Source organism: Oncorhynchus mykiss, chromosome 10 (assembly GCF_013265735.2).
Source record: "Oncorhynchus mykiss isolate Arlee chromosome 10, USDA_OmykA_1.1, whole genome shotgun sequence".
In the NCBI taxonomy this organism is placed as follows: Eukaryota; Metazoa; Chordata; class Actinopteri; order Salmoniformes; family Salmonidae; genus Oncorhynchus; species Oncorhynchus mykiss.
Window position 1 is genome coordinate 4528460 of NC_048574.1, and position 22646 is coordinate 4551105.

Consider the following 22646-nt stretch of genomic DNA (forward strand, 5'->3'; position numbering starts at 1 on the left):
GATAGATAGATAGATAGATATATGCTATAGATAGATGCTGTAGATATATGCTGTAGATAGATAGATGCTGTAGATATATATAGATAGATATATGCTGTATATATATATATATATATATATATATATATACTGTAGATTCCATCCTCATCTCTGCTCTGCTTTGTCTTTCTGTTTCTGTGACTGTTTTACTATTGGAATGCAGGATTCCCTGATAAACATGGTCAGTTATTGCTGAGTAGATTATCCTGGCTAAATATATACAATGAAATGACTTCACTTTTATAAATGCCCTGTACCAAATCATTTAAGCTATCTGAATCAAAACACAATCTTTGTCAATATATTTCCTGTGCCTCAGCTCTCTGTCTCTCTCCTTTGCTCCGTGGACCCCGTAGAGGGCGACTGTGAGGGGAAGCTCTGATTGGCTGCTGCAGTTTTCCAGCGGCACCTCAGAAAGCCAATAGTAAGATAGAGATGTTTTCCTGGTTCGGGGTGCGTATAAAAGACTTCCCCGTCAAGATGCCGGTACGACTGACCAGGACCATATCAAGACAAGAAGCCCTCAGAAGAGTTCTGAACAACATCCAACTGAACTCCTGTGTGTGTCAGGGACTAGGCTACCGGTAGGTAACTTACCTGTAATGGAGTCATACCTGTCTTCACTTAGGATACTGTTAATACAAACTGTCTGTGCTGAATAGATTACAATAGGTGTTAATGTTGTATGTTAATTAATGGGCTATAGAGTTACTGTTATTTCTTGTTATTCTTTTTCCGTGTTAATAATAAGATATAGAAGCATGGAATAACTCATCTTTGTATTTCCATTGGTGAAACCATGTAGCCCATGTATTTCTCTGGGCGTGAGGGATGTGGACCCGAGTTTAATATAAGAAGATCTGGGCAACAGAATGTATTAATGGATGGTTGTATGTTGCTGAATTCAGCTGTCCGTTAACTGTCTAGGTCATTATGAGCTAATGGTTTGTCCTTATTCTCTCAAGCAGTTTTGTCTCCGGAGTTATGATTAGAAGAGTGCCGACGGGTCACAAACCATCAGTTTGTTTGTCTGGAATTTGTTTGCAGTGCTATTGTGCTGCGGATGGGATGCACCGTTGGGCAGATAATGTATTGAGAGAGAGAGAGAGAGAGAGGGGAGGGAGGGAGGGAGGGAAGGAAGGAAGGAAGGAAGGAAAGAGAGAGAGAGGGGAGAGAGAGCGAGAGATAGGGGAGTGAGGGAGGGGAAGGAATGAGAGAGAGAGGGAGAGAGAGCCAGCCAGCCAGCCCAGTTTATCCTTCATCAGTTCCCACACTGAACAGAAGTCAGTTATTGCCACCAGCGCGAAACTAACTCTCCGCTCTTACACTGTCTGTTGTGGGAGACTTTGATACTGTAGCTGAACATGGGCTACCGACGTGTCACTGCTGTTAATGTGTAACTATCTACAATATAATCTAGTGTGTTACCTAGGTAATTACACCAGGTCAGTGTGTGTGTCCATGTGTCCTATAGCTGAGGGGCAGAGGGAGGGGGGAAGAGGTTGAGAAAGAGTGTAAGGGGAGGAAAGGAAGGACTCTCAACCTCATGAAGAGAGAGCGAGAGAAAAGAAAGAGAGTTGCATATGAATCAGCCTGAAGGTCAAAGAACCACGTGGTCACATGGTTTCACCTTTAGAGTTGTGAGATGTAATGGGGGGGGGGGGGGGGGGCAGCGAAGGTTCCTCTGGTGGTCATCAACTGTCAGACACTTCAATAATACAGAGGACCATGAGCATCTATAACGTACCAGTAATTCATATACATATACTTGTAACTGGGATCATATTGAATTTTCAACAACCATTGCCCAGTGATCAGAACGTCTGGAATAATATCTCTCTCTCTCTCCCTCTCTGTCTCTCTCTCTCTCTCTCTGTCTCTCTCTGTCTCCACAGACCTGTGAACCCTGATCACCAGACTACTAGCTGAGGGTCTCTTGTCACTAAACATTTGCTGCTTCCCTCACTTCTCCTCACTTTCAGCTCTCCCCGTTCTCTGAACTTTGACCTGAGGCCTCTAGACTCCCAGTTCTCTGAACTTTGACCTCGGGCCTCTAGACTCCCCGTTCATTGAACTTTGACCTAAGGCCTCTAGACTCCCGTTCTCTGAACTTTGACCTCAGGCCTCTAGACTCCCCATTTCTCTCCCCCTATTCTCCACTCCTGTCTGGTCATGGCTCCGTCCCTGGCCACAGCATTTGCCAGGCGGTGGTGGATGGCGGTGACAGCCATCATAGAAAACCTGCTGTTCTCAGCTGTCCTGCTGGGCTGGGGATCACTACTCATCATGCTCAAGTCTGAAGGCTACTACTCCTACATGTGCAATGGAGAAGGTAAGAGCACCACCTTTAATCAAATAAAATTAAATCAAATTTATTTACATCAGCTGATATCTCAAAGTGCTGTACAGAAACCCAGCCTAAAACCCCAAACAGCAAGCAATGCAGGTGTAGAAGCACGGTGGCTAGGAAAAACTCCCTAGAAAGGCCAAAACCTAGGAAGACACCTAGAGAGGAACCAGGCTATGTGGGGTGGCCAGTCCTCTTCTGGCTGTGCCGAGTGGAGATTATAACAACATGGCCAAGATGTTCAAATGTTCATAAATGACCAGCATGGTCAAATAATAATAATCATAGTAGTTGTCGAGGGAGCAGCAAGTCAGCACCTCAGGAGTAAATGTCAGTTGGCTTTTCATAGCCGATCATTAAGAGTATCTCTACCGCTCCTGCTGTCTCTAGAGAGTTGAAAACAGCAGGTCTGGGACAGGTAGCACGTCCGGTGAACAGTTCAGGGTTCCATAGCTGCAGGCAGAACAGTTGAAACTGTAGCAGCAGCACGACCAGGTGGACTGGGGACAGCAAGGAGTCATCATGCCAGGTAGTCTTGAGGCATGGTCCTAGGGCTCAGGTCCTCCGAGAGAGAGAAAGAGAGAGAGAGAATTAGAGAGAGCATACTTAAATTCACACAGGACACCGGATAAGACAGGAGAAGTACTCCAGATATAACAAACTGACCCTAGCCCCCGACACATAAACTACTGCAGCATAAATACTGGAGGCTGAGACAGGAGGGGTCAGGAATTTCTCCACAACCTTTAGTGAACTTCTCCACAACCTTTAACGAACTTCTCCACAACCTTTTAACAAACTTCTCCACAACCTTTTATAAACTTCTCAACAACCTTCAATGAACTTCTCCACAACCTTCAATGAACTTCTCCACAACCTTCAATGAACTTCTCCACAACCTTTTGTAAACTTTTCCACAACCTTTTATAAACTTCTCCACAACCTTTTATAAACTTCTCCACGACCTTTATGAACTTCTCCACAACCTTCAATTAACTTCTCCACAAACATTAATACACATCTCCACAACTTGTAGCAGGGTGATAATTCAGATTACTGTGAACGTGAGAACCGTGTTTCACGCTCTCCTGAATGTGAGTGGTTTCTACATTAACACATGAACATCTCTGTAACAGTCTCTCTCTCTGACATCACTCACCTCTCACACAGATATTAAAGGCTGTATTTAATATGTACAGATTAAACATTATACATTCCAGAAATGTAGAAAGAAATGTAAAGGAACATCAGGTGCCTATGAGGACCCCAGGAACATTAGGTGTCCATGAGGGAGGTCCCCAGGAACATTAGGTATCAAGGTGGACCCCAGGAACATTAGGTGTCTAGGAGGGAGGACCCCAGGAACATTATGTATCTATGAGGGAGGTCCCCAGGAACATTGAGTATCTAGGAGGACCCCAGGAACATTAGGTGTCTAGAAGGGAGGACCCCAGGAACATTAGGTGTCCATGAGGGAGGTCCCCAGGAACATTAGGTATCTAGGAGGGAGGACCCCAGGAACATTAGGTGTCTAGGAGGACCCCAGGAACATTACGTGTCTAGGAGGACCCCAGGAACATTAGGATCTAGGAGGGAGGACCCCAGGAACATTAGGTATCAAGGAGGACCCCAGGAACATTAGGTGTCTAAAAAGACCCCAGGAACATTAGGTGTCTAGGAGGAACCCAGGAACATTAGGTATCTAGGAGGAACCCAGGAACATTAGGTGTCTAGGAGGGAGGACCCCAGGAACATCGGGTGTCTAGAAGGACCCCAGGAACATTAAGTGTCTAGGAGGACCACAGGAACATTTGGTATCTAGAAAGACCCCAGGAACATTAGGTGTCTAGGAGGGAGGACCCCAGGAACATTAGGGGTCTAGGAGGACACCCGGTACATTAGGGGTCTAGGAGGGAGGACCCCAGGAACATTAAGTGTCAAGGAGGATCCCAGGAACACTATGTGTCTAAGATTACACCAGGAACATTAGGTGTCTAGGAGGAACCCAGGAACATTAGGTGTCTAGGAGGACCCCAGGAACATTAGGTGTCTATGAGGGAGGACCACAGGAACATTAGGTGTCTAGAAGGGAGGACCCCAGGAACATTAGATGTCTAAGAGGGAGGACCCCAGGAACATTAGATGTCTAGGAGGGAGGACCCCAGGAAGAGTAGGTGTCTAGGACGACCACAGGAACATTAGGTATCTAGGAGGAACCCAGGAACATTAGGTGTCTAGGAGGACCCCGGGAACATTAGGTGTCTAGGAGGACCCCAGGAACATTAGGTGTCTATGAGGGAGGACCCCAGGAACATTAGGTATCTAGGAGGATCCCAGGAACACTATGTGTCTATGAGGGAGGACCAGAGGAACATTAGGTGTCTATGAGGGAGGACCCCAGGAACAATAGGTATCTAGGAGGACCCCAGGAACATTAGGTATCTAGGAGGACCCCAGGAACAATGGGTGTCTAGGAGGACCCCAGGAACATTAGGTGTCTAGAAGGTAGGACCCCAGGAACAATAGGTATCTAGGAGGATCCCAGGAACACTATATATCTAAGATTACACCAGGAACATTACGTGTCTAGGAGGAGCCCAGGAACATTAGGTGTCTAGGAGGACCCCAGGAACATTAGGTGTCTATGAGGGAGGACCCCAGGACCAATAGGTATCTAGGAGGACCCCAGGAACATTAGGTGTCTAGGAGGACCCCAGGAACATTAGGTGTCTAGAAGGACCCCAGGAACATTAGGTGACTAGGAGGGAGAACCCCAGGAACATTAGATGTCTAGGAGGGAGGACCCCAGGAACATTAGGTGTCTAGGAGGAACTAAGGAACATTATGTATATAGGAGGACCCCAGGAACATTAGGTGTCTAGGAGGACCCCAGGAACATTAGGTGTCTATGAGGACCCCAGGAACATTAGGTGTCTATGAGGGAGGACCCCAGGAACATTAGGTGTCTAGAAGGGAGGACCCCAGGAACAATAGGTATCTAGAAGGGAGGACCCCAGGAACATTAGGTGTTTATGGGGGAGAACCCCAGGAACAATAGGTATCTAGGAGGACACCTGGAACATTAGGTATCTAGGAGGACCCCAGGAACATAAGGTGTCTAGGAGGACCCCAGGAACATTAGGTGTCTAGGAGGGAGGACCCCAGGAACATTAGGTGTCTAGGAGGGAGGACCCCAGGAACATTAGGTGTCTAGGAGGACCACAGGAACATTAGGTATCTAGAAGGGAGGACCCCAGGAACAATAGGTATCTAGGAGGACTCCAGGAATATTAGGTATCTAGGAGGGAGGACCCCAGGAACATTAGGTGTATAGGAGGACCCCAGGAACATTAGGTGTCTATGAGGGAGGACCCCAGGAACAATAGGTATCTAGGAGGATCCCAGGAACACTATGTATCTAAGATTACACTAGGAACATAAGGTGTCTAGGAGGAGCCCAGGAACATTAGGTGTCTAGGAGGATCCCAGTAACATTAGGTGTCTATGAGGGAGGACCCCAGGAACAATAGGTATCTAGGAGGACCCCAGGAACATTAGGTATCTAGGAGGACCCCAGGAACATTAGGTGTCTAGAAGGACCCCAGGAACATTAGGTGTCTAGGAGGGAGGCCCCCAGGAACATTAGATGTCTAGGAGGGAGGACCCCAGGAACATTAGGTGTCTAGGAGGAACACAGGAACATTATGTATATAGGAGGACCCCAGGAACATTACGTGTCTAGGAGGACCCCAGAAACATTAGGTGTCTATGAGGACCCCAGGAACATTAGGGGTCTATGAGGGAGGACCCCAGGAACATTAGGTGTCTAGAAGGGAGGACCCCAGGAACAATAGGTATCTAGAAGGGAGGACCCCAGGAACATTAGGTGTCTAGGAGGACCCCAGGAACATTAGGTGTTTATGGGGGAGAACCCCAGGAACAATAGGTATCTAGGAGGACACCTGGAACATTAGGTATCTAGGAGGACCCCAGGAACATAAGGTGTCTAGGAGGACCCCAGGAACATTAGGTGTCTAGGAGGGAGGACCCCAGGAACATTAGGTGTCTAGGAGGGAGGACCCCAGGAACATTAGGTGTCTAGGAGGACCACAGGAACATTAGGTATCTAGAAGGTAGGACCCAAGGAACAATAGGTATCTAGGAGGATCCCAGGAACACTATGTATCTAAGATTACACCAGGAACATTAGGTGTCTAGGAGGAGCCCAGGAACATTAGGTGTCTAGGAGGACCCCAGGAACATTAGGTGTCTATGAGGGAGGACCCCAGGAACAATAGGTATCTAGGAGGACCCCAGGAAGATTAGGTATCTAGGAGGACCCCAGGAACATTAGGTGTCTAGAAGGACCCCAGGAACATTAGGTGTCTAGGAGGGAGGACCCCAGGAACATTAGATGTCTAGGAGGGAGGACCCCAGGAACATTAGGTGTCTAGGAGGAACACAGGAACATTATGTATATAGGAGGACCCCAGGAACATTAGGTGTCTAGGAGGACCCCAGGAACATTAGGTGTCTAGGACGACCCCAGGAACATTAGGTGTCTATGAGGGAGGACCCCAGGAACATTCGGTGTCTAGAAGGGAGGACCCCAGGAACAATAGGTATCTAGAAGGGAGGACCCCAGGAACATTAGGTATCTAGGAGGACCCCAGGAACATTAGGTGTCTAGGAGGACCCCAGGAACATTAGGTGTCTAGGAGGAAGGACCCCAGGAACATTAGGTGTCTAGGAGGACCCCAGGAACATAAGGTGTCTAGGAGGACCCCAGGAACATTAGGTGTCTAGGAGGGAGGACCCCAGGAACATTAGGTGTCTAGGAGGGAGGACCCCAGGAACATTAGGTGTCTAGGAGGACCACAGGAACATTAGGTATCTTGAAGGGAGGACCCCAGGAACAATAGGTATCTAGGAGGGAGGACCCCAGGAACATTAGGTGTCTAGAAGGGAGGACCCCAGGAACATTACGTGTCTAGGAGGGAGGACCCCAGGAACATTAGGTGTCTAGGAGGACCCCAGGAACATTAGGTGTTTATGGGGGAGAACCCCAGGAACAATAGGTATCTAGGAGGACACCTGGAACATTAGGTATCTAGGAGGACCCCAGGAACATAAGGTGTATAGGAGGACCCCAGGAACATTAGGTGTCTAGGAGGGAGGACCCCAGGAACATTAGGTGTCTAAGAGGGAGGACCCCAGGAACATTAGGTGTCTAGAAGGACCCCAGGAACATTAGGTGTCTAGGAGGGAGGACCCCAGGAACATTAGATGTCTAGGAGGGAGGACCCCACAAACATTAGGTGTCTAGGAGGAACACAGGAACATTATGTATATAGGAGGACCCCAGGAACATTAGGTGTCTAGGAGGACCCCAGGAACATTAGGTGTCTAGGAGGACCCCAGGAACATTAGGTGTCTATGAGGGAGGACCCCAGGAACATTAGGTGTCTAGGAGGGAGGACCCCAGGAACATTAGGTGTCTAGGAGGGAGGACCCCAGGAACATTAGGTGTCTAGGAGGACCACAGGAACAGTAGGTATCTAGAAGGGAGGACCCCAGGAACAATAGGTATCTAGGAGGACTCCAGGAATATTAGGTGTCTAGGAGGGAGGACCCCAGGAACATTAGGTGTCTAGAAGGGAGGACCCCAGGAACAATAGGTATCTAGAAGGGAGGACCCCAGGAACATTAGGTGTCTAGGAGGACCCCAGGAACATTAGGTGTTTATGGGGGAGAACCCCAGGAACAATAGGTATCTAGGAGGACACCTGGAACATTAGGTATCTAGGAGGACCCCAGGAACATAAGGTGTCTAGGAGGACCCCAGGAACATTAGGTGTCTAGGAGGGAGGACCCCAGGAACATTAGGTGTCTAGGAGGGAGGACCCCAGGAACATTAGGTGTCTAGGAGGGAGGACCCCAGGAACATTAGGTGTCTAGGAGGGAGGACCCCAGGAACATTAGGTGTCTAGGAGGACCACAGGAACATTAGGTATCTAGAAGGGAGGACCCCAGGAACAATAGGTATCTAGGAGGACTCCAGGAATATTAGGTATCTAGGAGGGAGGACCCCAGGAATATTAGGTATCTAGGAGGGAGGACCCCAGGAACATTAGGTGTCTAGAAGGGAGGACCCCAGGAACATTACGTGTCTAGGAGGGAGGACCCCAGGAACATTAGGTGTCTAGGAGGACCCCAGGAACATTAGGTGTTTATGGGGGAGAACCACAGGAACAATAGGTATCTAGGAGGACACCTGGAACATTAGGTATCTAGGAGGACCCCAGGAACATAAGGTGTCTAGGAGGACCCCAGGAACATTAGGTGTCTAGGAGGGAGGACCCCAGGAACATTAGGTTTCTAGGAGGGAGGACCCCAGGAACATTAGGTGTCTAGAAGGACCCCAGGAACATTAGGTGTCTAGGAGGGAGGACCCCAGGAACATTAGATGTCTAGGAGGGAGGACCCCAGGAACATTAGGTGTCTAGGAGGAACACAGGAACATTATGTATATAGGAGGACCCCAGGAACATTAGGTGTCTAGGAGGACCCCAGGAACATTAGGTGTCTATGAGGACCCCAGGAACATTAGATGTCTATGAGGGAGGACCCTAGGAACATTTGGTGTCTAGGAGGGAGGACCCCAGGAACATTAGGTGTCTAGGAGGGAGGACCCCATGAACATTAGGTGTCTAGGAGGACCACAGGAACATTAGGTATCTAGAAGGGAGGACCCCAGGAACAATAAGTATCTAGGAGGACTCCAGGAATATTAGGTATCTAGGAGGGAGGACCCCAGGAACATTAGGTGTCTAGAAGGGAGGACCCCAGGAACATTACGTGTCTAGGAGGGAGGACCCCAGGAACATTACGTGTCTAGGAGGGAGGACCCCAGGAACAATAGGTATCTAGGAGGATCCCAGGAACACTATGTATCTAAGATTACACCAGGAACATTAGGTGTCTAGGAGGAGCCCAGGAACATTAGGTGTCTAGGAGGACCCCAGGAACATTAGGTGTCTATGAGGGAGGACCCCAGGAACAATAGGTATCTAGGAGGACCCCAGGAACATTAGGTATCTAGGAGGACCCCAGGAACATTAGGTGTCTAGAAGGACCCCAGGAACATTAGGTGTCTAGGAGGGAGGACCCCAGGAACATTAGATGTCTAGGAGGGAGGACCCCAGGAACATTAGGTGTCTAGGAGGACCACAGGAACATTATGTATATAGGAGGAACCCAGGAACATTAGGTGTCTAGGAGGACCCCAGGAACATTAGGTGTCTATGAGGACCCCAGGAACATTAGGTGTCTATGAGGGAGGACCCCAGGAACATTAGGTGTCTAGAAGGGAGGACCCCAGGAACAATAGGTATCTACTGTAGAAGGGAGGACCCCAGGAACATTAGGTGTCTAGGAGGACCCCAGGAACATTAGGTGTTTATGGGGGAGAACCCCAGGAACAATAGGTATCTAGGAGGACACCTGGAACATTAGGTATCTAGGAGGACCCCAGGAACATAAGGTGTCTAGGAGGGAGGACCCCAGGAACATTACGTGTCTAGGAGGGAGGACCCCAGGAACATTAGGTGTCTAGGAGGACCCCAGGAACATTAGGTGTTTATGGGGGAGAACCACAGGAACAATAGGTATCTAGGAGGACACCTGGAACATTAGGTATCTAGGAGGACCCCAGGAACATAAGGTGTCTAGGAGGACCCCAGGAACATTAGGTGTCTAGAAGGGAGGACCCCAGGAACATTACGTGTCTAGGAGGGAGGACCCCAGGAACATTAGGTGTCTAGGAGGACCCCAGGAACATTAGGTGTTTATGGGGGAGAACCACAGGAACAATAGGTATCTAGGAGGACACCTGGAACATTAGGTATCTAGGAGGACCCCAGGAACATAAGGTGTCTAGGAGGACCCCAGGAACATTAGGTGTCTAGGAGGGAGGACCCCAGGAACATTAGGTTTCTAGGAGGGAGGACCCCAGGAACATTAGGTGTCTAGAAGGACCCCAGGAACATTAGGTGTCTAGGAGGGAGGACCCCAGGAACATTAGATGTCTAGGAGGGAGGACCCCAGGAACATTAGGTGTCTAGGAGGAACACAGGAACATTATGTATATAGGAGGACCCCAGGAACATTAGGTGTCTAGGAGGACCCCAGGAACATTAGGTGTCTATGAGGACCCCAGGAACATTAGATGTCTATGAGGGAGGACCCTAGGAACATTTGGTGTCTAGGAGGGAGGACCCCAGGAACATTAGGTGTCTAGGAGGGAGGACCCCATGAACATTAGGTGTCTAGGAGGACCACAGGAACATTAGGTATCTAGAAGGGAGGACCCCAGGAACAATAAGTATCTAGGAGGACTCCAGGAATATTAGGTATCTAGGAGGGAGGACCCCAGGAACATTAGGTGTCTAGAAGGGAGGACCCCAGGAACATTACGTGTCTAGGAGGGAGGACCCCAGGAACATTACGTTTCTAGGAGGGAGGACCCCAGGAACAATAGGTATCTAGGAGGATCCCAGGAACACTATGTATCTAAGATTACACCAGGAACATTAGGTGTCTAGGAGGAGCCCAGGAACATTAGGTGTCTAGGAGGACCCCAGGAACATTAGGTGTCTATGAGGGAGGACCCCAGGAACAATAGGTATCTAGGAGGACCCCAGGAACATTAGGTATCTAGGAGGACCCCAGGAACATTAGGTGTCTAGAAGGACCCCAGGAACATTAGGTGTCTAGGAGGGAGGACCCCAGGAACATTAGATGTCTAGGAGGGAGGACCCCAGGAACATTAGGTGTCTAGGAGGACCACAGGAACATTATGTATATAGGAGGAACCCAGGAACATTAGGTGTCTAGGAGGACCCCAGGAACATTAGGTGTCTATGAGGACCCCAGGAACATTAGGTGTCTATGAGGGAGGACCCCAGGAACATTAGGTGTCTAGAAGGGAGGACCCCAGGAACAATAGGTATCTACTGTAGAAGGGAGGACCCCAGGAACATTAGGTGTCTAGGAGGACCCCAGGAACATTAGGTGTTTATGGGGGAGAACCCCAGGAACAATAGGTATCTAGGAGGACACCTGGAACATTAGGTATCTAGGAGGACCCCAGGAACATAAGGTGTCTAGGAGGGAGGACCCCAGGAACATTAGGTGTCTAGGAGGGAGGACTTCAGGAACATTAGGTGTCTAGGAGGACCACAGGAACATTAGGTATCTAGAAGGGAGGACCCCATGAACAATAGGTATCTAGGAGGACTCCAGGAATATTAGGTATCTAGGAGGGAGGACCCCAGGAACATTAGGTGTCTAGAAGGGAGGACGCCAGGAACATTAGGTGTCTAGGAGGGAGGACCCCAGGAACATCAGGTGTCTAGGAGGACCCCAGGAACATCAGGTGTCTAGGAGGGAGGTCCCCTAAAATTCACAAATTCCACAGCACAACGGCAGAGTCATATCTTAAGTGTAAAACTAACAATGACTCAATAATCCATGCCTTCTGGGAAAGCTATGAAGTCCCAAAGTTATGGGCGAAGTTAGACAGTTGGCTGTCAGAAGTTTTACAATGTAAATGTACTTTTAATCCATGTGTCTGCATATTTAAAGACATGGCATATGAGGGTGCAGTGAAATACCCAATAGTGTGGACCATACTTTTCTTGTCAATGATTTTGAAAAAACATTTACTTCATAACTGGAAATCAAATGATTCTCCATCATTACGACCGTTGATGAATCAAATGTATTGTCATAGAAACATTGAAACGGTGTGTGTTAGAGAAAAATAGAATGGTCAATGAGACCATATGGCATAGAATGCTACAAGCACTGGACAGTTCCAGGGGATAAAGGATGAGGGGGACTGTAGTTGAGACATAGGTGATGTCCTGTATCGTTGCCATGGCAATGTGTATGATGAAGGTGTGATGCATTGACGTTTGTTGAAATTCGTCTGTATTCACACCTCTTGACTTATTTCACATTTTGTTGTGTTAGAGCCTGAATTCAAAATGAAAATAATCACACCTATCTACCCACAAAACCCCACAATGACAAAGTGAAAACATGTTTTTAGAAATTTCTGAAATTGTATTGTAATGTTAAGTGTGTGTTTTTTTGTCCATGTAAGTTTTTGTAAGAAAAGAAGAGCTGATCAAATCAAATCAAATGTATTTATATAGCCCTTCGTACAGCAGCTGATATCTCAAAGTGCTGTACAGAAACCCAGCCTAAAACCCCAAACAGCAAGCAATGCAGGTGTAGAAGCACGGTGGCTAGGAAAAACTCCCTAGAAAGGCCAAAACCTAGGAAGAAACCTAGAGAGGAACCAGGCTATGTAGGGTGGCCAGTCCTCTTCTGGCTGTGCCGGGTGGAGATTATAACAAAACATGGTCAAGATGTTAAAATGTTCATAAATGACCAGCATGGTCGAATAATAATAAGGCAGAACAGTTGAAACTGGAGCAGCAGCACGGCCAGGTGGACTGGGGACAGCAAGAGTCACAATCCTTTACTCCACATGACAGACTTTCATATCTGTTCTACACTACAGAGCTGATCCTTTATTCTACATGACAGACTATCATATCTGTTCTCCACTACAGAGCTGATCCTTTATTCTACATGACAGACTATCATATCTGTTCTCCACTACAGAGCTGATCCTTTATTCTACATGACAGACTATCATATCTGTTCTACACATTGCATTTCTATCTCAATACGTTGTTAGCATGTGGGAGACGAGGTCTTGTGGGTCGTGGTTGGCTGTTCCATTCCAAAGGTCTGTTAACAGGAAGTAGACTTGGAACCCTAACCAGCTGGACTCAGCTACAAAATACACCTCACTCAGCATAAACAACACATCACTTTTTACAGTCACCACCTTGTGTGTGTGTGCGTGTGTGTGTGCGTGCGTGCAGACTGACTCACACGGTTCCTACTGGAAGTCAAAATTCTGACGTTACTCTTATCTTTCTCTTCCTCTGTCGTTGTTCTTTAAAAACTTCTGACATTATCTTTCTCTTCCTCCGTCTTGTCCCTGTCTCTGCTCTCTCTCTGTTGACTAAAGTCAATTGAGTTGATCTTATTATTTCATTCGATTCTTATTTAAAGTTGAGACGTGAAGAATGTTTTTAACTTCAGAAGTAAAGAGATACTTTTCATGTTTCTATATTTGATCAGTGGAAGTATTTCTCAAACTGAATCCTAATCTATCGTTGATATGACAATAACAACATGTTCCTGTGTATGGTATCTCTTTATCCATGCACGGCATAGTGCCAGAGAGGAACTCATAAAGGCCCAGTGAAGCAGAGATAATATCGATGCAAATACCTCGACCATCTCTATCTTTTCTCTTTTTATCTGTTCCCCCTATCTCCTCCCCTCATCCTCATGTTTTTTTTTTTGCTGAGAGAGGGCCTGTGGTATCAGAGAAGGGAGGTTAGTGTTATCGGGCCAGGCAGGGTGTGTGTGTACTAAGCTGTTTCTAATCAGAGTTAGAGGGCGAAGGATGAGGTCACATGTGGCCGAGGTTTCTCCAGGGATCATCAACTAGATTCAGGACAGTCTAGACCAGGGATCATCAACTAGATTCAGGACAGTCTAGACCAGGGATCAACAACTAGATTCAGGACAGTCTAGACCAGGGATCATCAACTAGATTCAGGACAGTCTAGACCAGGGATCATCAACTAGATTCAGGACAGTCTAGACCAGGGATCATCAACTAGATTCAGGACAGTCTAGACCAGGGATCATCAACTAGATTCAGGACAGTTTAGACCAGGGATCATCAACTAGATTCAGGACAGTTTAGACCAGGGATCATCAACTAGATTCAGGACAGTCTAGACCAGGGATCATCAACTAGATTCAGGACAGTCTAGACCAGGGATCAACAACTAGATTCAGGACAGTCTAGACCAGGGATCATCAACTAGATTCAGGACAGTCTAGACCAGGGATCAACAACTAGATTCAGGACAGTCTAGACCAGGGATCAACAACTAGATTCAGGACAGTCTAGACCAGGGATCATCAACTAGATTCAGGACAGTCTAGACCAGGGATCATCAACTAGATTCAGGACAGTCTAGACCAGGGATCATCAACTAGATTCAGGACAGTCTAGACCAGGGATCATCAACTAGATTCAGGACAGTCTAGACCAGGGATCAACAACTAGATTCAGGACAGTCTAGACCAGGGATCATCAACTAGATTCAGGACAGTCTAGACCAGGGATCATCAACTAGATTCAGGACAGTCTAGACCAGGGATCATCAACTAGATTCAGGACAGTCTAGACCAGGGATCATCAACTAGATTCAGGACAGTCTAGACCAGGGATCATCAACTAGATTCAGGACAGTCTAGACCAGGGATCAGAGGGAGGAGAGGGGGATAGACTGTCCTATCATTCTTTATTTCTTTGTGACTAACTTGTGTACAGGTGTACCAGAGAAGCCACATCCCTGATTGGCAGATTATTGGCAACCCTGATTAGAAGCACCTGTTGCTCATCAGTTGCTCACCTGTGTTCCCTACAAACGCTGTTTTGGATTTACAAAATGGTACCTACACACTGAAGAAGGCTGGAAAGCTGAAAAGTATGTGAACGCTATCCCTGCCGCAGTAAAACAAAGCCTTATGCAACATATTTTTGAATTCTGAATTGACAGGTCTTACGCACCAACCAAACTGCTGGAAGAGCGCGATGGTCCCATTTTGATTAACATCTAGATGTTAAAATCACAGCACAGGGTAGTAGTATCTTCATGAAGTGGCCGTGATGTCAAGTAACACAGAACCATGTGTCAGAACAACATCACTTGACCACCTGACTACCACACTACTCAACTAATCTTGCTGAGGCATTCTACCTCACGGTTCATTCACCCAGAGTAAAGTACAATGCTGCATCTCTCTCTCTCTCTCTCTCTCTCTCTCTGTTGTCTCAGCAATAATAATAGTGGAAATGGGATTACCATTAACAACAACAACAATGACAATATTAATGAGAATAATATCTGATACTGACCCTCCCTCCCTCTAGGTAACCACACCTCCTCCTCCAACCTGTCTGTCCCCCTCCCCCCACCAGGGGGCGATGATGACTACAGTGATTACTACTCTGAGGCAGAGGGTGTGGTGGGGCTAGGGGATGGGGTAGAGATGAGGCCACTGGCCCCTCAGGACCCCGATGGCCCTATGAGGATGAACGGCTGGCTCATCTGTAAGGACCAGGATGAGATGTTGAACCTGGCCTTCACCGTGGGATCATTCCTTCTATCAGCCATCACTCTGCCGCTGGGCATCGTCATGGACAAATATGGACCGCGCAACCTACGACTGCTGGGCAGGTAGGAGAGAGCGAGAGGAGGAGGGACAGTGGGTGGAGGAGGGGGGAGTCTGAGTTCAGTCTGTGTTGGTTTAAATGGTTAAACAGGTGTGAGTTGACATGGTATGAGTTTACATGGTGTATGCTGATTGGCTGACAGTCGTGGTATACCACCGGTATGACAAAACATCTAATTACTTTGGTAACCAGTTTATAATAGCAATAAGCCACCTCGGAGGCATTTCGTCGTGCCTAAGAACAGTCCTTAGCCATGGTATACATGTATACATCAGCAATGTTGCTCTTGCTGCTGGTGATTCTCTGATCCACCTCTACGCAACTGACACCATTCTGTATACTTCTGGCCGTTCTTTGGACACTGTGTTAAACTTCTTATGGAGGAGTGTTCCTGTGGTTAGAGCAGCGGAAATTTAGAGCGCCACCTATAGTTTTTGATAAAACTCAAACTTTCATTAAAACACACATGCAAGGTACTGAATTAAAGCTACACTCGTTGTGAATCTAGCCACCTAGTCAGATTTGTAAAATGCTTTTCGGCGAAAGCATGAGAAGCTATTATCTGATAGCATGCACCCCCCAGAATAGCAGACCGTCACCTAAACAACAGATTTTGCGGTAGCCGGCGCTACCCAAAACGCAGAAATAAAATATAAAACATTCATTACCTTTGACGAGCCTCTTTGTTGGCACACCTATATGTCCCATAAACATCACAATTGGGTCTTTTTCCCGATTAAATCCGTCATTGTATACCCAAAATGTCATTTGCTGAAGGCCAGTCTGATCCTGGAAAATGCCCCTTTACAAGACGCAACGTCACTTTTTAAAATTACAAAAGTTGCCTATAAACTTTTACAATTTACTTCAAACTACTTTTCTAAACCAACTTTAGGTATTAATAAACGTTAATAATATATAAAATTGACCACGGGGCGATCTGTATTCGATAGCAGCAAGTCTGGAAATCATCGTCCATGTTTTCAATTTCACAACATCCTGTGGTGCGCCTCAAAGACAGGAAGGGCCTATTCGTGATCTAACCAAGGATAAAGCAGACATGAAATGCCAGTACTGGCGACATCGTGTGGAAGCTGTAGGCGTTTACAGGGGATCATTTATTTTCTGTCGCCTTAGACAATACATTGAATGGCGGATGAATATTTTTTTTGTGTTTTTGGTAAACAGTTTTACCAGGGATTTTTACTCCTAAACACGCTCTGTTATAGCCACAGACCCGATTTAACCAGTTTTAGAGACTTCAGAGTGTTTTCTATACACATATACTTATCATATGCATATACTATATTCCTGGCATGAGTAGCAGGACTTTGAAATGTTGCTTGATTTTTAACAAAAAGCTGCAAAAATTCGCATCATCCCTAACAAACCTCCAGACGAGCTTCAATGCCTTTACAACTCTCCTTTGTGGCCTCCAACTGTTCTTAAATGCAAGTAAAACTATGTGCATGCTCTTCAACCAATCGCTGCCTGCACCTGCCCGCCCGTCCAGCATCACTACTCTGGACGGCTCTGACTTAGAATATGTGGACAACTACAAATACCTAGGTGTCTGGTTAGACTGTAAACTCTCCTTCCAGACTCACATTAAGCATCTCCAATCCAAAATGAAATCTAGAATCGGCTTCCTATTTCGCAACAAAGCATCCTTCACTCATGCTGTCAAACTTACCCTTGTAAAACTGACCATCCTACCGATCCTCAACTTCGGCGATGCAATTTACAAAATAGCCTCCAACACTCTACTCAACAAATTGGATGCAGTCTATCACAGTGCCATCCCATATCACTAAATCCCCATATACTACCCACCACTGCGACCTGTATGCTCTCCTTGGCTGGCTCTCACTTCATACACGTCACCAAACCCACTGGCTCCAGGTTCTCTATAAATATTTGTTAGGTAGAGCCCCACCTTATCTCAGGTGAGGCTTTATGGTGTCATCTGTGTAGAGGGGGATCAGAGAATCACCAGCAGCAAGAGCGACATCATTGATGTATACAGAGAAGAGAGTTGGCCAGAGATTTGAACCCTGTGGCACCCCCATAGAGACTGCCAGAGGTCCAGACAACAGGCCTCCGATTTGACACACTGAACTCTATCTGAGAAGTAGTTGGTGAACCAGGTGAGGCAGTCATTTAAGAAACCAAGGCTGTTTAGTTTGCCGATAAGAATGTGATTATTGACAGAGTCGAACGCTTTGGCCAGGTCGATGAATACAGCTGCACAGTATTGTCTCTTATCAATGGCGGTTATGATATCGTTTAGGACCTTGAGCGTGGCTGAGGTGCACCCATGACCAGCTTGGAAACCAGATTGCGTACCGGAGAAGGTACAGCGGGATTCGAAATGGTCTGTGATCTGTTTGTTGACTTGGCTTTGGAAGACCTTAGAAAGGCAGTATAGGATAGATCTAGGTCTGTAGCAGTTTGGGTCTAGAGTTTCTCCCCTTTGAAGAGGGGGATGACTGCGGCAGCTTTCCAATCTTTGGGGATCTCAGACGATACGAAAGAGAGGTTGAACAGGCCAGTAATAGGGGTTGCAACAATTTTGGAGGATCATTTTAGAAAGAGTTGGTCCAGATTGTCTAGCCCGGCTGATTTGTAGGGATCCAGATTTTGCAGCTCTTTCAGAACATCAGCTATCTAGATTTGGGTGAAGGAGAAATGGGGGAGGCTGTGGGTGGTGCAGGGCTGTTGACTGGGGTAGGGGTAGCCAGGTGGAAAGCATGGAAAGCCGTAGTAAAATTATTATTGATATTCTCAATTATCATGGATTTATCGGTGGTGACAGTGTTTCCTAGTCTCAGTGCAGTGGGCAGATGGGAGGAGGTGCTCTTGTGGACTTTACAGTGGCCCAGAATGTTTTTGAGTTTGTACTACAGGATGCAAATGTCTGTTTGAAAAAGCTAGCCTTTGCTTTCCTGACTGACTGTGTATATTGGTTCCTAACTTCCCTGAAAAGTTGCAAATCGCGGGGGCTGTTCAATTCTAATGCAGAATGCCACAGGATGTTTTTGTGCTGGTCAAGGGCAGACAGGTCTGGAGAGAACCAAGGGCTATATCTGTTCCTGGTTCTAAAGTTTTTGAATTGAGCACGCTTATTTTAGATGGTGAGGAAAGCACTTTTAAAGAATAACCAGACATCCTCTATATGATATTGATTTATGGTTATATATGATATTGATGTATTGTTTGTGTGTATTCCAGTGCCTGTTTCTCCTTCTCTTGTCTTCTCATCGCCTACGGAGCATACAACCCTGATGGTGAGTAGACTACTTAGCATACAGTACCATGTCACCAAACTACCATATCACCAAACTACCATATCACTATCACTACATCACCAAGCTACCATGTCACCAAACTACCATATCACTATCACTACATCACCAAGCTACCATGTCACCAAACTACCATATCACTATTACTACATCACCAAGCTACCATGTCACCTAGCTACCATATCACTATCACTACATCACCAAACTACCATATCACCAAACTACCATATCACTATCACTACATCACCAAACTACCATATCACCAAACTAACATATCACTATTACTACATCACCTAGTTGTAATGTCACCAAACTACCATATCACGATCACTACATCACCTAGCTACCATGTCACCTAGCTACCATATCACCTAAAAAACACATTAGTATCACTACAATACCTAGCTACCATATCACTATATTACCCAGCTACCATCTCACTATATTACCTAGCTACCATCTCACTATATTACCTAGCTACCATATCACCTAGCTACCATCTCACTATATTACCCAGCTACCATCTCACTATATTACCCAGCTACCATCTCACTATATTACCTAGCTACCATCTCACTATATTACCTAGCTACCATCTCACTATATTACCTAGCTACCATCTCACTATATTACCTAGCTACCATATCACCTAGCTAAAATAGCACTTTATATTACCTAACTCACATATCACCATCACTATATCACCTAGCTACCATCTCACCATATTACCTAGCTACCATAGCAACATATCACATAGCTATCATATCTCATAGCTACCATATCACCTAGCTACCATATCACATTGATACCATATCACCTAGCTAACATGTCACCTAGCTATCATATCAACATATCACCTAGTTACCATATCACATAGCTACCATATCACCTAGCTACCATATCACATTGCTACCATATCACCTAGCTAACATGTCACCTAGCTACCATATCAACATATCACCTAGCTACCATATCACCAAGCTGCCATATCACTATGTGTGTGTAGGTGTGTGTATCTTTAGGGTGTATGTGTGTGTGTGTGTGAACGTGTGTCCATTTGTGAAGAGAATACGTGTGTCTGTGTCTGTGTGTGTGTTTGTGTCTGACGGTGTCTCCGTCTTCCTCCACAGAGCTGTCAATCCTGATCTTCATCGCACTGACATTTAACGGCTTCGGAGGAATGTGCATGACCTTCACCTCCCTCACGGTGAGAGAGAGAGAGTATGGTACAGAGTCTGTCTGAGAGAGAGGTACGGTGTCTGTCTGAGAGAGAGGTAAATGTCTATCTGGGAGAGAGGTGCAGTGTCTCTGTCTGAAAGAGAGGTACAGTGTCTGTCTGAGAGAGAGGTACAGTGTCTCTGTCTGAGAGAGAGGTACAGTGTCTCTGTCTGAGAGAGAGGTACAGTGTCTGTCTGAGAGAGAGGTACAGTGTCTCTGTCTGAGAGAGAGGTACAGTGTCTCTGTCTGAAAGAGAGGTACAGTGTCTGTCTGAGAGAGAGGTACAGTGTCTCTGTCTGAGAGAGAGGTACAGTGTCTGTCTGAGAGATAGGTACAGTGTCTCTGTCTGAGAGAGAGGTACAGTGTCTCTGTCTGAGAGAGAGGTACAGTGTCTCTGTCTGAGAGAGAGGTACAGTGTCTCTAACTGAGAGAGAGGTACAGTGTCTCTGTCTGAGAGAGAGGTACAGTGTCTGTCTGAGAGAGAGGCACAGTGTCTGTCTGAGAGAGAGGTACAGTGTCTCTGTCTGAGAGAGAGGTACAGTGTCTGTCTGAGAGAGAGGGACAGTGTCTCTGTCTGAGAGAGGTACAGTGTCTGTCTGAGAGAGAGGTACAGTGTCTGTCTGAGAGAGAGGTACAGTCTCTGCCTGAGAGAGAGGTACAGTCCCTGTCTGAGAGAGAGGTACAGTCCCTGTCTGAGAGAGAGGTACAGTCCCTGCCTGAGAGAGAGGTACAGTGTCTCTGTCTGAGAGAGAGGTACAGTGTCTGTCTGAGAGAGAGGTACAGTGTCTGTCTGAGAGAGCGGCACAGTGTCTCTGTCTGAGAGAGGAACAGTGTCTCTGTCTGAGAGAGAGGTACAGTCTCTGTCTGAGAGAGGTACAGTGTCTGTCTGAGAGAGAGGTACAGTGTCTCTGTCTGAGAGAGAGGTACAGTGTCTGTCTGAGAGAGAGGCACAGTGTCTCTGTCTGAGAGAGGTACAGTGTCTGTCTGAGAGAGAGGTACAGGCTCTGCCTGAGAGAGAGGTACAGTGTCTGTCTGAGAGAGAGGTACAGTGTCTGTCTGAGAGAGAGGTACAGTCCCTGTCTGAGAGAGAGGTACAGTCCCTGTCTGAGAGAGAGGTACAGTCCCTGTCTGAGAGAGAGGTACAGTCCCTGCCTGAGAGAGAGGTACAGTCCCTGCCTGAGAGAGAGGTACAGTGTCCCTGTCTGAGAGAGAGGTACAGTGTCTGTCTGAGAGAGGTACAGTGTCTCTGTCTGAGAGAGGGGTACAGTCTCTGTCTGAGAGAGAGGTACAGTGTCTGTCTGAGAGAGAGGTACAGTGTCTCTGTCTGAGAGAAAGGTACAGTGTCTCTGTCTGAGAGAGAGGTACAGTGTCTCTGTCTGAGAGAGGTACAGTGTCTGTCTGAGAGAGAGGTACAGTGTCTGTCTGAGAGAGCGGTACAGTGTCTCTGTCTGAGAGAGGAACAGTGTCTCTGTCTGAGAGAGAGAGGTACAGTGTCTCTGTCTGAGAGAGAGGTACAGTGTCTGTCTGAGAGAGAGGTACAGTGTCTCTGCCTGAGAGAGAGGTACAGTGTCTCTGTCTGAGAGAGAGGTACAGTGTCTCTGCCTGAGAGAGGTACAGTGTCTCTGCCTGAGAGAGGTACAGTGTCTCTGTCTGAGAGAGAGGTACAGTGTCTCTGCCTGAGAGAGAGGTACAGTGTCTGTCTGAGAGAGAGGTACAGTGTCTCTGTCTGAGAGAGAGGTACAGTGTCTCTGTCTGAGAGAGAGGTACAGTGTCTCTGTCTGAGAGAGAGAGTAGGGTACAGTCTCTGTCTGGGAGAGAGGTACAGTGTCTGTCTGAGAGAGGTACAGTGTATGTCTGGTTGAGAGGTACAGTGTCTGTCTGGTTGAGAGGTACAGTGTCTGTCTGGGAGAGAGGTACAGTGTCTGTCTGAGAGAGAGGTACAGTGTCTGTCTGATAGAGAGGTTGTGTGTGTGTGTGTGTGTGTGTGTGTGTGTGTGTGTGTGTGTGTGTGTGTGTGTGTGTGTGTGTGTGTGTGTGTTCTGTTCAGATTTCTCCATATTCACTTGTGATCCAAAACAGAAAGTGTGTTTCATTGACGTGTGGGTGTGTTTTGCATACTGTTTGTCTCTGTCTGTGTAGAGAACATTGTGTTTCATTCGGCCTCAGTTGTTTTCAAAGATTTTCTCTTTTGCATTACACAAATCCATATCATCTCGATACCATATCAAAACATGTCAGCACACAAACCCTCTTGTGTCCTCTCTCCCTCCTTCTCTCTCTGGCCAGGCGCCCTGTCTCCTGTCCTGTGGTCATGATAGAGAGGGAGAGAGTAGAG

At 46.9% G+C, this 22646-nt stretch overlaps 1 protein-coding gene across 2 annotated transcripts in view; it reads left to right on the plus strand.

Moving 5' to 3' along the window:
• Positions 1-482: 482 nt before the first annotated feature.
• The window catches only part of LOC110534814 (large neutral amino acids transporter small subunit 4), a 40255-nt gene continuing 18091 nt past the window's right edge, over positions 483-22646 (plus strand). For both annotated transcript variants that reach the window (XM_036989522.1, XM_036989523.1), the window contains exons 1-5: positions 483-623; positions 1935-2371; positions 15486-15792; positions 19020-19075; positions 20224-20300. In XM_036989522.1, the coding sequence (XP_036845417.1) occupies positions 2212-2371; positions 15486-15792; positions 19020-19075; positions 20224-20300 (600 nt within the window). In that variant the 5' untranslated portion in view covers positions 483-623; positions 1935-2211. The remainder of the gene's footprint in view (positions 624-1934; positions 2372-15485; positions 15793-19019; positions 19076-20223; positions 20301-22646) is intronic.